The sequence below is a fragment of the Podarcis tiliguerta genome, assembly GCF_965153285.1.
Source record: "Podarcis tiliguerta genome assembly, chromosome: 3".
NCBI classification, from domain to species: domain Eukaryota; kingdom Metazoa; phylum Chordata; class Lepidosauria; order Squamata; family Lacertidae; genus Podarcis; species Podarcis tiliguerta.
Window position 1 is genome coordinate 30534405 of NC_139536.1, and position 13876 is coordinate 30548280.

Genomic DNA, 13876 nt, shown 5'->3' on the forward strand with positions numbered 1-13876 from the left:
CTTCCAAAGCAAAGGGTCTAATTGGAATTGCTTGTGTACTGATGGCTGGATCTCCAAACTGAGTCGAGTGACATAATTGTGAGATTATCTAAAAACAAATGTTTCTGAATTGTAGAATCAATGGTCAGGTTTTCAGGCAAAATGATAGAATTCCTGTGTGTGACATTCTTATTTTTTTTTATTAAGTAGATGTAAAAAACCATAAATAGTGGTAAGTAATGTGTTTATAGGGTTAATTATAAAATAACACATCTATAGAGGTAAGAAGAGAGAAACTTAATAGTTTAAAATAAGCAGAAGCAGTTAAATCTTTGAACTCCTGAAAGTAGTTTTGCTTCATTTTTCTAGTTTACTTCAGTGTGTGGAAAAGAAGAAATGGAAATAATACCAGTAATTGAGTGGTTGTGTGAAAGACAAATTTATTATGCATTACGAAGTATTGATATATGTTTTAATTTCAGGTAAGATTGTATTATATTTTCAGTACATTATAGGCTGAATCCTGGAGTGCTGTTCCTCTTACAGAAGGGCTTTTTCTGTTACAACACAATATCTTTGCATGAGAAGGGAGAATAGAAATTGAACTTTGTGCTTCAGTTTTCATAAATCTCTTGCACAAGGTTACAGTCTTTTCCACAAGGTCTCAAGATGTGTGCCTGCAAAAAGCATTGCACAATTTCTCCTGCTGTTACCTAATTAATCCATCGTGGACACTTTGTAATTTGCACAGTGTTAAGTAATATCTTCCACCAACTCTTGCACAACTGTTCATGTGTCACCAGGGGTGCCAACTTGAATAAAATATTGTGGGAGCCTAGGTATGCCCCACCCTGCATAATCGATCACATGATGCAATGCACACACATCATTTGACAAGAAATGTCCATTGTCTTTGTGGGGGTCCACCCCCTCAAATATTTTATTGTGGGGACCAAAGCCCCCACGGCCCCTAGGAGTTAGCTCCTATGTATGACACTGCCAGATTTTCTTCTGTTAGTGCATCTCTTGATCCATCCCAATATAATCAGAATTATTATTATTCGAATTATTATTTCTTCCTATATGTTGCTGAGGATGTTGCGAGGGGAGACTCCCAATAAATGAACGAATGTCAGAATCAATATTTGGAGTATTGAAGGGAAGATTCCAGGCCAATGGAAAAATACAGGTTAAGCTTCCTTTCCAAGCCCAGGACCTCACCTGGGATCGAAGTGTTAACATGATAAAAGGTGTTGACTTCGTACATTTCACATCAGAGGAATCTTTGGGCCTGGGCAGACATGGGTTGCCAAGGTGACAGGGAGGGGGCAGGCTGTGCACAGTGGGAATAAACACAATCTTCCATGTGGACATTTCCCTATGCCAATTTACAAGGCCCATTCACAGTAAGTAACCAATGTTAGTACTGTATTTGCTCATATTCATTCTTCCCATTGTTTCTACTATTCCTCTCTAGTATCTACTGTCTCCCTCACTGCGTAATTTGCAAGTTCCTTGGGAAAGATGGGGGGGCGGTTCTTTTGCTTACACAATGCTGCTGCTACTGGAGTTGAGACCTTTGATTAGGGTCTGATTTTAAATATTTAAATATTTAAATATTTCCTTTTTGTGACAAAATTGAAGTAAACAGGTGGCTCTATTATCTTTTTGTTGTGCAATCTTCCAGATCTCTTTCTCTACTTTTTTCTTTCTAGAAAGAGGAAATACTTTATCACCTGGAAAAGCAATGTTAAGAGATCAAAAATAGAGAACAGCAAGTAGGTGTGAACAAAATATATTAGTGTAAACAGTTTGTGAAACTAAGGCAGCCCTGTTTAGGGAAGTTTTTAATGTTTGATGTTTTATCGCTTCTTCTTATTATTATTATTTATTGATATTCCGTTGGGAGCTGCCCAAAGTGGGCGGAGTAGAAATAAATTATTATTACCTATCTTTTCTGAAATATAGTTAGCAAATAAGCTGTGCAGTGGTTTTCATTTTCTATTACTATATTAGGTAAGTCAGAAGTTCAGATTTTTACAAAAATGTGTAGTGTCCCATTATGGTTTACAGTGGTGGGATAGGAACAGAGAAGTATACATTACACCCCTGATGGATGTAGTTAGATGGATTTTCTCAGTGTGCCCTTGGAATAATGGGTGAGACTTGTTTCGTCCATGAATGATAAACAGATGCATCTGATTGTGTCTGTGGCCACTGAAGCAGAGACAGACAGCGGCGTAGCGTGGGTTGTCAGCACCCAGGGCAAGGCAAGTAATTTGCGCCCCCTAACCCGGGGCAAGGCAAGTAATTTGCGCCGCCCCCCGCCCCCCCGCTGCACTGTCCCTCCCCCAAATAGTCCCTCGCGCTCTCTCTGCACCGCACCGCACGCCTGGCACCCTCCCCTCCACAGTGGGCGGCGACCCGGCGGCTCGGATCGGATTCGCACAGCCAGCACTGCAGTGAGAGAGAGTGAGTGAGCCAGGTAGGGGCAGAGAGCTGCGAGTGCGAGCGCCCCCCTCCCGATGTTGCGCCCGGTGCGGCCGGGCCCCCCTGCACCCCCCACGCTACGCCACTGGAGACAGATGAAACTGTATGGCTCTGAATCCTATCCCCAGTAGGGCTGCGGCTGCCAATGACTGCAGCCATTTTTCTGAGTTCCTCAGAACCTTCTTTATGTGATTTTAAATAGAGAAACTTTTTATTAACTGGTGTCATTCCCCAGCCATAAAGAAATATTGAAAAAATGGAGGAAAATAGTTAAAGGATTAAAAGTAACATTGAAAAAATGAACAGGGTCTACCTTCATAGGATGGCATATATAGTCAGAGATATAATTTCCAAATTGGAGGGGAAAGGGGGGATAAAGGTTGTGTGTGCGTGCGCGTACACACACACATCCATTTATCCACTGCACACACATAATTTGGAGAATTTCTATGGCATCCCTATTATGTCACTTAACATTCATTACTGTGAACTGAGAATTTATATGGGTTTTATACTTAGAACTGGTTTTCTTTTTGGCAGAATGCTGTTGTATAAACGTTTGTTTCTGGCTGATGAGATATTACAAAAGTGCTTGCTTTATATTCAAGCGTTGTGTGAGGACGTGAGTAACACTGAGAAGCACAAATTGTCAGAAGATAAAACTATCAGTTTCATAAAGGTGAGAAGAAAAATATTTTCAATGGATAGAAAAAGTGTAGGAAAAAATATTTGCACAACTTTAAATTTAATTACTTATACAGAAATATTTACTGTGGAAGCCAGTGAAAATCTGGAAGCCAATTAAAATGTAATATAATAAAATGAATGCATTAATGTACGGTTTCCATTTCTCAAGATTTTATCTGATAAATGATGAGGGCATTATGAACTATCAGTGTGAGAAACAAGAGAATCAAATCAAATGTCTTAGTTTGGTTCTGGTTTATGTTCAGTTTTAACTAAAGATCTGGTTTAGGTCTGGTTCAGGTTCAAGGTCATCAAGTCTGGGATTTGGCATGTAACAACTGAATCAATTACATCAGTTCAGTTTCACAGTATGTTGCATATATGATAAAGTGATTAATATCATGGTGATCTATGTAATTCCTAATACATTATTTTTAAATATAATATTTATCTATTTATTGAAAGATTTAAATGTGTTTTTTCTTTTTACAATAAACGACTCCATATCTGCTTCCCTGCTTCCACGTGATAGTTTGGTGATTCATAGACATGTAATATTAAGCCAATTTTGCAGACAGCAGCTTTTGTTAATCACCCCTTAATTACATCTGTTAACAGTGCCTCAACAAATGCGAATAACCAGCCACGACACTCCCTTGGAGTGCTCTGTATATTTATTGCTATGTTTTGTGGTGCGTTATTGTGGGAAGTTAAGCAGAGAACTGCTGGTTTAAAAGAAGGAGTGCTATCAAAGTTGATTGCTGTGTTAACATTAAGATGAACAAAATTTCACAGATTTTTAACTTTTCTCTTTTTGCATTTTAGTGCTGATGCTGTGTCATTTCTTGCTTTTGCCCTTAAGGATTAATGAGGTGGTTCAATGGACACAGGATCTTGCATTAGATTTAGAGCATTTTTGGTTATTCTATATATATTCCCCCCCCCCCCCGGTTTTTTCTTAGATAGACATATCCCACACATACACTTTGGATGAATTTTGTGAGGAACAATACAAACAAAGTCAACAGGCACTCACTCAGCTACAAGATTTTAAGGATAAAGTAATCAAAGTAATCCGGACCTCTTTCTTAAAGGCAAGTCCTCTTTTTTTGTACTTTAATTCTGAATATTTTAAATATTGTACTGTATATCACTTCATATATATTTAATTTTATTCTCTAATAGCAAGAAAAAAGGTGTGCTTTTGGAGTTTCTTTGTATTTTTCAAGTCTTAATGTGTATTTTATTCATTTTTTAAGTGAATGACCGCTCCCCACATCAAATGGGGGCACCTTTTGCGTGGTCGCACGAAACCCCCCGGATCCCAGTGCGGCTCCTGGTAGTTTGGGCTGGCTTCATCCTCCCCAGGCTGGATACCTGGAGGTCTCCACCTATCTCAGCCAATCGCCCAATCCCGCCTGGGGAGGCGTTGCCAGGGGATTGGCCAGGTAACGGGAGGGACTGCCCTGCCCACACAACAGAAGGTGATTCTTACCTGCGAAGTGTCAGTTGGCTCCAGAGCTTCTCCCACCCTGCCCTCCCTCAGTTAAATCTTCTTTTGCAGGTTAACCACTTCTCCACAGGTACGCAGGTCTCCTACGTCAGGGTCGCTGTTGAAGGGCTGGAAAGGAATTTTCCTGCATTGGGAGGTTTTGCCCTTCCCGTAGCAAAACGTCACAACTTTGGCAGTTTCAGGCCTTGGGCGGAATCCTTTAGTCTATCTTCCTAAAGGGGGGGGGGGCGTGAAGCAGTGACCCACGCCCCCCTTGTGGCGGTGATCCCAGGGTTCCCCGTTAAAGGGGTCTGGAGTGGGGAGGCATTGGCCATACGCTGAGTGGTTGTCATTGCTCTCCCCTGCGACGGCTTTGAAACGGGGGGGGGGGGGGGGCAGGCTCTCTGCTTGAACGTATGTTCTCCAGAGCCAGTCCAATCCCCACACACTCTGGATAACCGTGATGTCTCCCAGATCCCCGGCTGGGACTGGGAAGGATAAATGCCCAATGCCTGAGCCAAGGTCTCCCTACATCTGAAACTTAATAAAGTTGTGGCCAATTTTAATCCCATACTACATTGTCTTGAGCCATCATTCCGCTCGGGGGTCGCCTGGGGTTGGGGGGACTCCGACTGTCCACGCAAATGGAATTGTTTGGTGGAGAAAGGCTGTAGTTTAGTGGCAAAGTACATGCTGTACTTTTAAAAGGGCCCCAGAGTCAATACCAGGCATCGCTAGATAGAGAACTGCTGCCAGCCAGTGTAGGTAATACTGAGTAAATGTATCAATGGTAAGGTATTAAACTCCTCTTTATGGGAGGGAGTCGCCTCAGCCTCCTTAAAAGAAATAGAAGTGTGACTACTGGAAAAATCATTCTTAATCCAGAAGACTTGAACAATTAAAGGCTAGTGGGAAATGGGCAAGGTGCTCAAGTTATCATCGGCATTCTTGGAGAATGCTGATTTTCTTATTTCAATTGGTGCTGAGCTCTCATCTTTTAATGTTTTTAAACATGATAATATTATTTGACTATCTGTTCATTTTAGTCTGTTTCATTCTGTTGATGAATACTTTAGCTTGCGTGGTGAGTGTTTGAAATTCGTAATTGAGCTAAATGGTTCTTAAAGCAGCATCCTATTTTATTATGAACTCTGTGTATTTTGATTGTAAACTGATGTTTTAATTGGTTTTGTTTTAATTTATGCCACGTAGAAGCTTTTGTATGAAGCGACCAATCTAACAATTATACATAATGAGAAGACCAGAAGTTCACCAGATAAAAACTGTTTTTTGTTACCAGAGAAAATTCTTTCATTGGAAGCAATCCTAAATTACTAGTAGCTTAGAACAAGTATTGCAAATATTTTATCTTATAAAAAGGTTATTCAGTATATAGTAATTATTTTTTCCAAATTATTTCCCCCCAAATATTATAGATAGCTGAAATGAAGGGAGCAGAAAAGCTTTTTCTGCATTTGCCAGGTGATGCCAGAAAAAAGCCAAAACACTTTGAGATAGCTGGATGGCGGCACATAATGGAAGACTTTTCTAGGTTTCTTCAGCTTGTTGACCGAATGTTTCAAGAACTGCTTCGAAAATTGGTTCACAATGCTTTAAACCTTCTTTTGGAGATATTTGAAGGCTCTAATAATATGACAGTTTCAAAACTGAAGACAAATGAGGACCTTATATGGTATTTTCACCTGTTTATGACGAAAACACTTGTCCAAAATGTTTAGCTTTATTGTATTGTTCATAAGATTCCTTTGTCATTTTATATTATGATTAAGCATAGGTACCTGTTTCGAAAGATTATGAAAAAGAATTTCTTGGAGCAAATGCTTGTTGTTGAATATGAGTAAAGAGCCAAGTATAATATTAATTCTCCTAATTGTTATAATAAACACCAATTAAATAGTTAACAAATAGTTAAATAATCTTTCTGATATATTTAATATGTAGTTTAATGTTTTAAGGCAGTTACCAGTATCATTCTGTATCTACTACCCTGAGCTCTTTGGGAAAAGGCAGGATAAAAGTGTGTGCAATTACTTAGTAGAAATAGTTTGTCCTATATCTGTTCAAAAATAATTTAGAGTTTTTCCCCATATACGCAGGGCATATAAAAAAACAATTGAGAGAGCAAATAGCTTATCGAGTACTGAGAATAGACATCAACAGATGTTTCAAGCCAATTATTTTGAGATATTGCAGGCATCATCACGCCGTTCAGAAGAGCCTGAGCCACAAGTAGAAATCATTACTGTCAGTGATATAAGCAAGGTAAATTGTTTTCAATGAAAATCTCTTAATCTAACCCTTATGAAGGACTGAATGTAGCTACAAGATAATGCATGATTGCATTATGCTAGATTTTTTATTAATTTATATCTCACTTTGTTTGATTGTTAATTCATTCATGCTCCACTTTTCAAAATAAAATCATCCTAATATAGCTTATTTCAATAAAAAATAAAGCAAACTTAATACATGAGTTTTAGGTTCACGTTTCTCATAGTCTCTCCATGCCTCATGACACGCTATTTGGCAGCTATAGGCAGTTTCTTCCTAGGGTTTTTTTAATGCTTAAGGTATAATAAAATTAAGATTTTTTTCCATGTTATATCTCATTAAGTTCTAAGCACAAGGGTTTCTTTTGAAATAGAATCACAGTGGTAAGAAATTAAGAAGCTTAATTTCAGAATGTTAATAACAACAAGAACAACAGTAATAATAATATAGAATAGATTTTTGTTGTTATTAAGTTATGAATCACCTTTTACATGTCTCAAAGTGTTTTACAAACATCATGAAAACTTTATAAAACAGTATGAAAACAACTGGCTAAAGAACAATATCAAATGAGCAAATGAGCAGAGATCCTTTCATCCAGCTGAAAAAAACATGTCAAAATAAAAAATGTTTTCTATTGTTTCTGGAAAATACATATATTGGGTACCTGTCATAATGAAACATAGATGCCACACTGAAAACTCTGTTATGAGTTGTTAATGTGGAGCAGGTTGCTGATATTTTTGGGACTTTAGGAAGAAACTCCTGCAGAATGCAGCGACCTATTGGACCTAAAGGTGGTCTCTCAAGTAACTGGGTCTTTCGGTATATAGGGCTTTAGAAATCAGTCCCAAAAAGTATTTTCTGTGAACTGCCCTGAGACCTCCAGGTATAGGGCATTGTGTAAGTTCAATTAATAGTAATAATAATAATAATAATAATAATTTGAAGTTGGCCTGAGAGAAGATCTGCAGCCAGTGTGAATCCTGCAAAGTGTTGTGTCCTAGTAGTAGTTTGACCCCACAAGCAACCTAGCTGCCAAGTTCTGCGCCAATTGTAGCCTCTGGACCTACCTACCTCAACAGTAACCCCTCATATTCAAGCAATAATAAACAGATTTATAATATATTAATGCTGTGGATTATTCAATTTTGTTCCTTATTAATATATTATTTTTCTGAATATTATTTCTATTTTATAATTAAACACTTTTTAAATAATATTTTTCACATAATTTTTCATACTGTGCAGATTTTCCATTTGCATTTAAATGATTAAAAACTTAATAAAAATGTAAGCCATTTTTGTTTTTCTTATACAAATTTAGATACTGGAAGATGTGAAAAGGCAACTGAGAGGAGAGGAAGAATATGTGCCAATATTTAAAATAAATATAGAGCTTAGAATTCCTTATGAAAAGGAACTTTGTCGAAAATACATCCAGGAGGAGGATGATGATTATCTCTCAGAAACCTTATCAGTACCTTTCAATGAAACATTGGAAGATGAAGATTTGAAACAATTATCTCAAAGTGACAGACAAAGCAAACATGAAGGATCGGAATATTCTGTGCTACTACAGTCAAATGCATCCAGCGATGAAAAAACCATTTTGAGTAAGAGTAACCTGAGTTCTTTGAGATTACAATTTTGAGTCTTTGAGTCTGCATGAGCACAGATGCGCAGCTCAGAGTCACATTAGATATACCATCTCTCCAAGATCTAACTGTTGGGCCAGTGGACTTAACCATGCTTCCTCTTGTCCCACTGCTTGCCCCGTGGGGAAAACCACTCTTTAGTGTTCAATTGGAACAAATTGCTCTTTGAGTTTTATCCAGATTCACGTTTGCTCCAATTTAGCACCGAAGAGCATGGGAAATGATCAGGGCAAGGAAAACAACTGCTTGGACCTGTGCTTTCTAGACATGGGACAAGCAGAAATGTGGACGGGCCCAGTGACAAGTGACATTAGCTCTGCAGCTATCACACCATGTTTATGTAGGAGATGGATAGAGGATTAAATCTGTAGATTATAATTTAAACCTCCTATCCCACATGTTTTAGCAGAGTAAAACAAATAGGCCTGTTCTTATGTTGCAGTCTTCTGCAGCTTTCTAGGAAGAGGCACATGGAGAAATTCCCAGGTACGTTTCTTCAGGAAGAGGCAGGTATTGCAGCCCTGAGCTGCATAAAACTTTATAGGTCAAAAGCAGCACTTCAAATTGAGCCCAGAAATTAATTGGAAGCCACTGTAGTGCCAGAATTGACATTATCTGCTCAGATTGTCTTGCCCCAGTCAGAAAGCTGGTTATTGGATTCTGCACTAGCTGCAGTTTCTCAACCATCTTCAAAAGTAGTACCTGCCACATTCCATAATGTATGGTTGTGTTAACATTTTCCTTTACGTTGGTATCAGCAACCTTTGGATTCTCCTCACTTTAGTGGCTTTACGAACTTCACTATTATTATTTAGATCTGAACAATGCCTTCAGGTTGGGTAATATGCATGGGAGGGTGGGATATTTAGATTGTATTTCCCCCCTCTTTTTCTTTAGATCTAACACAAAGTACTTTGTTCATATAAAACTCAATAATAAACATGAATGAATGAATGAATGAATGAATGAATGCATAGCACATTGCACTATTCTAACCTAGGTGTTACAAGAACGTTGACAACAGGAGTTAGGCTACCCCTGACCAGATAGGGTTGCAGTTGGGTCACCAGCCAAAGTGGATGCAAGGCACACTGCACCACTGAGGCCACTTATTCCTCAAGAAAAAGTAACAAACCCAGAAGTACCTCCAAGCTGTGCAGTCGCTCCTTCAGGACAGGCTGAATCCTGCCTGTCCAATGTAGGAAGCTACCCACCAACAGCTGCTCATTATCTGGATTATGTTTCAGTTTATTGGCTTTCACCTGATCCATTACAGGAGCCAGGCACTGGCACAGCATATCCACTGCCACTCTTGCCATTGTAAAGAATAAATAGAGCTGTGGGTCACCTCAGTCAGCAGTTTCATGCAGATATTAATAGCATGGGGGATATAAATAACCTCAGTGGCACCCCACATTGAAGGCTCCATGGGGCCAAACATCCCCCTAGCACCTTCTGCTGGAAATAGCCATCCAAGTATTATTATAAATTATTATTTAGTAGTACTGGAACTACCACAAAGTGGAACTGCTCACCCCCAACTTGGACAGCTATCCCAGAAACAAGGATGCCAAGTTGAATTAAATATTGGGGGGCAGGCAGAGGTAAGTCCCACACTGCATAATCAATCACATGATGTGGCACGCACACACTATTGGAATGGCAATGCCTATCACTTTGGGGAGGTCTGGTCCCCTCAAATATATTATTAGGATGGGGCCAAAGGGACCTCGGCTCCTAGGAGTTGACTCCTATGCCCAGAAATATACAAAAGCGTTCAAAAGAACCAAGAGGGCTATTGCTATTTGGGTGGGATTCTGTTTCATACTGGCAAATTATGGTTGACCAGACTTTTTGCGATAAGAAAGGTGATGGGGAAATGTACTGGAAATTGTCAGACAATGCTTGTTTTGACACGTCTCACTTCCCTGAAAACCAAATAAATGTTCATTAGATAGCTAACACCATCTAATTTCCCTGCAAACAAATCAAGATCAATGCTCAATGAGTAGGTCACCTGGGGGCACACTCCCCCATCTCTCCTAACAAAGGTCATCATACAGGATGGACCAAGCCGGTTTTCATTGCAAAGCTGTTATTAAACTCCAATTTAAATGGATCCAAATAACATGTTTTGAAATTATTGTTTTAAGAATTCAGTAGAAAACGTTTCCTTTTAGGAAAGTGATGACATTCAAAGATTGATAATTTCAATGGCTTAATTTTTTTAAAAGTGTTTGCTTTTCTTTCTGGATTAGGTAGAACACATTCTTCTAAATCTAATGTGGAACCACTGAAATATAAAAGGTATGTCTAATCATAGGAGCCTTGTTTTACAGATCATATACTGTGCTGACTCTGCAGAAGGGATACATATTTATTTTAGTGGTTTTACAATTTGAGATGGTTGCTGATGACCTGAATGGGTTGGGGTAATGTCTCTCATCACATGATGGACGCGGGAGAGCAAAGAACTCTGGGAGGCAGGCATAGTCCCCTCAATTTTTTCTCTTACATTGTTTTTGTCCTGGCTCTCCCTGATCTCTTATTTCAGTTAGGTTTTCCTATTTTCAGGTATTCTTTGCTTACTTATTTTTCTGAATACTATTAACCCACCTGATCAGAACTCCATAAAACCCTTTCGGAATATCAGAGAAGGGCTCTTCTTGAACAATATGGGATGGGGTACGGGGAATGCTGTGAGGAAAGAAGAGGAGAAAACAGAGAGATTTTTTTTCTGTGAACTTCCTTAATGTTATTTGTATTAGAATCCAATACTAATATTAGGTGAGTCTTTCTCTTGCACAAACACCCCCCCCATAGCCCTACACTTTAGATTTTAAGCTCTTTGCTGTTTTATATTTAGCATTTTCTGAAGACCTTTTGCCAATAAAGAGGAAATGCATTGTTTTCTCATCTAGCTCTCCAGCATTCGCTACAGATTTTTATTTAGCTCCTAATAGAAGAGAGTTTTCAATGCAGTTCCAAGGAATTGTGGATGCACTAGAAAACATTATTGGTAAGTAATCTCACTCAAACAATGTGCAGTGCTAGGTGTAATTTTTACTATTTAATTAACATATAGTTTCTCTGCTGATGAAGCAGAGAAAAGGAATAAATTGCCTGTTCTCACAAAAGGAATGTAGGAAGTGGGGTTCCCCCAAATATCTCTATTGGGACCAGTGCTTTTTTTAGCTTGTTCATAAGTTACTGGAGATAAGAGTGAGTAGTGAGGTCCAGTTTCCTGATGACACCACATTGTTGAGGATGGTAAAGACAAAAAGCAATTGCAAGAAGCTGCAAAAGGATGTCTTCAAACTTGGTGAAATTAAAATTTTATTTTTTATTTAAAATAGTTATATCTCTCTCTCCCTGTTTCATGAGAGTTTATTGAAATAATCTGAATTGATATTTCTGTTACTGTTGCAAAGTGTTTCTGTCGTTAGCCCAAGTTTCAAATATAGATTAATCTGTGGGGGGTGGGGTTGCTGATTTATATTTATTAAGAATTCATACTCCATGTCCAGGGCTAGTTTCTGAGTTTATAAATACTATTGTATTATCTCTTATTAGATCAAGTTCTGCCATTTTCTCAAGATGCCCAGCTGTTGATCTTCACAACTCAATCTTTACATAAAATAATGCAACCTTCTATGGATCCTGAACCAGGACAGCATTTATCAACATGGCCAAACTGTGATCTCATTCTAGGAACAGATCCAGATTATCGAAGCAAAGTATGTGTGGATAGTGTGTAAGGATAGTGTGTAAAGACAAAATCACATATAATCAGAACAAACCTGGAACTACCCCTGTGTGACCATCCCTGCTTTTCTGAAGATGGTGTGCCAAGCAGGACTTGCTGCCATGGAAGGCAGAGAGCATTTAAGCTCTCAGCTTTGCTTACCGGGCTCTGGGAAGGTTGCATAGGATCCTCCCAGAGCCGGTGTGAAGCCTTCCTAGAGCCTGGTAAAGTGGAGCGCTTAAAAGCTCTTTGTGTGGTCAGGTGGAGACACCCCCCCCCCCGACCCCAGGAGCCACCTGGGTGAAATGAATGATGCATGACAATGTGTTGTGGGGTTAAAATTGGCCACAACTTTATTTAAACTTTCAGATGTAGGAAGACCTTGCCTTAGGCATTGGGCGTTTTTATCCTTCCCAGTCCCCAGCCGGGGATCTGAGGCACATCAGGGTTAACAGACCTGTCTGGGGAGTGGGCTGGTTCTGGAAGACGTGTGTTTAAGCAGAGAGCCTGCCCCCATTTCGCTGCAACACGGGAGTGCACTGACAACCTTTCAGCGTATGGCCAGTGACTCCCTTCAACACAGCCCCTTTAATGGGGAACCCTGGGATCGCCGCTGCAGGGGGGCATGTGTCACCACTTCACGCCCCGCCCCCATTTAGGGAAGATAACAGGGGTCAGCAAACTTTTTCAGCAGGGGGCCTGTCCACTGTCCCTTAGACCTTCTGGGGGGGCGGGCTATATTTTTGGGGGTGGGAGGAATGAACTAATTCCTATGCCCCACAAATAACCTAGAGATGCATTTTAAATAAAAGCACACATTCTACTCATGTAAAAAACATGCTGATTCCTGTATCGTCCGCAGGCCAGATTTAGAAGGTGATTGGGCCGGATCCGGCCTTAGTTTGCCTACCCATGGGCTAAAGGATTCTGCCCAAGGCCTAAAACTGTAGGGTCCGCCCCCTTACATATGCAAAGAGTAGACCGGAGTAAAGACTACCCCTTCTTGGTCCATTCTCCTGGCTCCTCTGCCCATCACAATTGATTCATTCTGAACTGAAGTTTGGCTGGAACCTCAAGGGCTGTGACATGGGGAGGTGAACCAGGAGCGTTCTGCCAGGAGGATCGGGGGTGCTGTGCGCGGCCACACAGAGGGCACCCTCTGGTTGATGGGGAGACCAGTCATTTTGTACCAGGCAAACTGGTTGCGGGCGCAGTAAGCCAGAGGCCATTCTTGCTGTGTAAACAGCAAGAATGACATGAGAACATCTTGGGATTGAAATGTCCACAACTTTATTGATCACAGATGTTTTTAGAGTAACAAGCTTTTGTTATAAGAAAAATGAAAAGAGTAGGTTTTGACGTGGAGAAATTTTCTCCAGTTTTGCTAAAGGACTAATGTCCAAACACCAGCATGCTTTCTTAAATAGTGAGGTGAGGTTGCTGGAGACAATGACAAAAGGGAAAATGTGTAATTCCTTTAGTTGTTCTTCTTGAAACTGATTTATGTAGCATGCAGAGGGCGCTGTTTTAATC

General features: G+C 39.8%; 1 protein-coding gene across 2 annotated transcripts in view; it reads left to right on the forward strand.

Moving 5' to 3' along the window:
* DNAH14 (dynein axonemal heavy chain 14) overlaps positions 1-13876 on the forward strand; it is a 126794-nt gene that overhangs the window by 10299 nt on the left and 102619 nt on the right. Inside the window, exons 8-17 of one of the 2 annotated variants that reach the window (XM_083434374.1) lie at positions 349-461; positions 1695-1757; positions 3010-3148; positions 4119-4250; positions 6085-6341; positions 6766-6931; positions 8268-8556; positions 10857-10905; positions 11520-11617; positions 12172-12335. In XM_083434374.1, the coding sequence (XP_083290500.1) occupies positions 349-461; positions 1695-1757; positions 3010-3148; positions 4119-4250; positions 6085-6341; positions 6766-6931; positions 8268-8556; positions 10857-10905; positions 11520-11617; positions 12172-12335 (1470 nt within the window). Of the gene's footprint in view, positions 1-348; positions 462-1694; positions 1758-3009; positions 3149-4118; positions 4255-6084; positions 6342-6765; positions 6932-8267; positions 8557-10856; positions 10906-11519; positions 11618-12171; positions 12336-13876 lie in introns of both variants that reach the window. The other variant, XM_083434375.1, reaches the window with a different exon arrangement.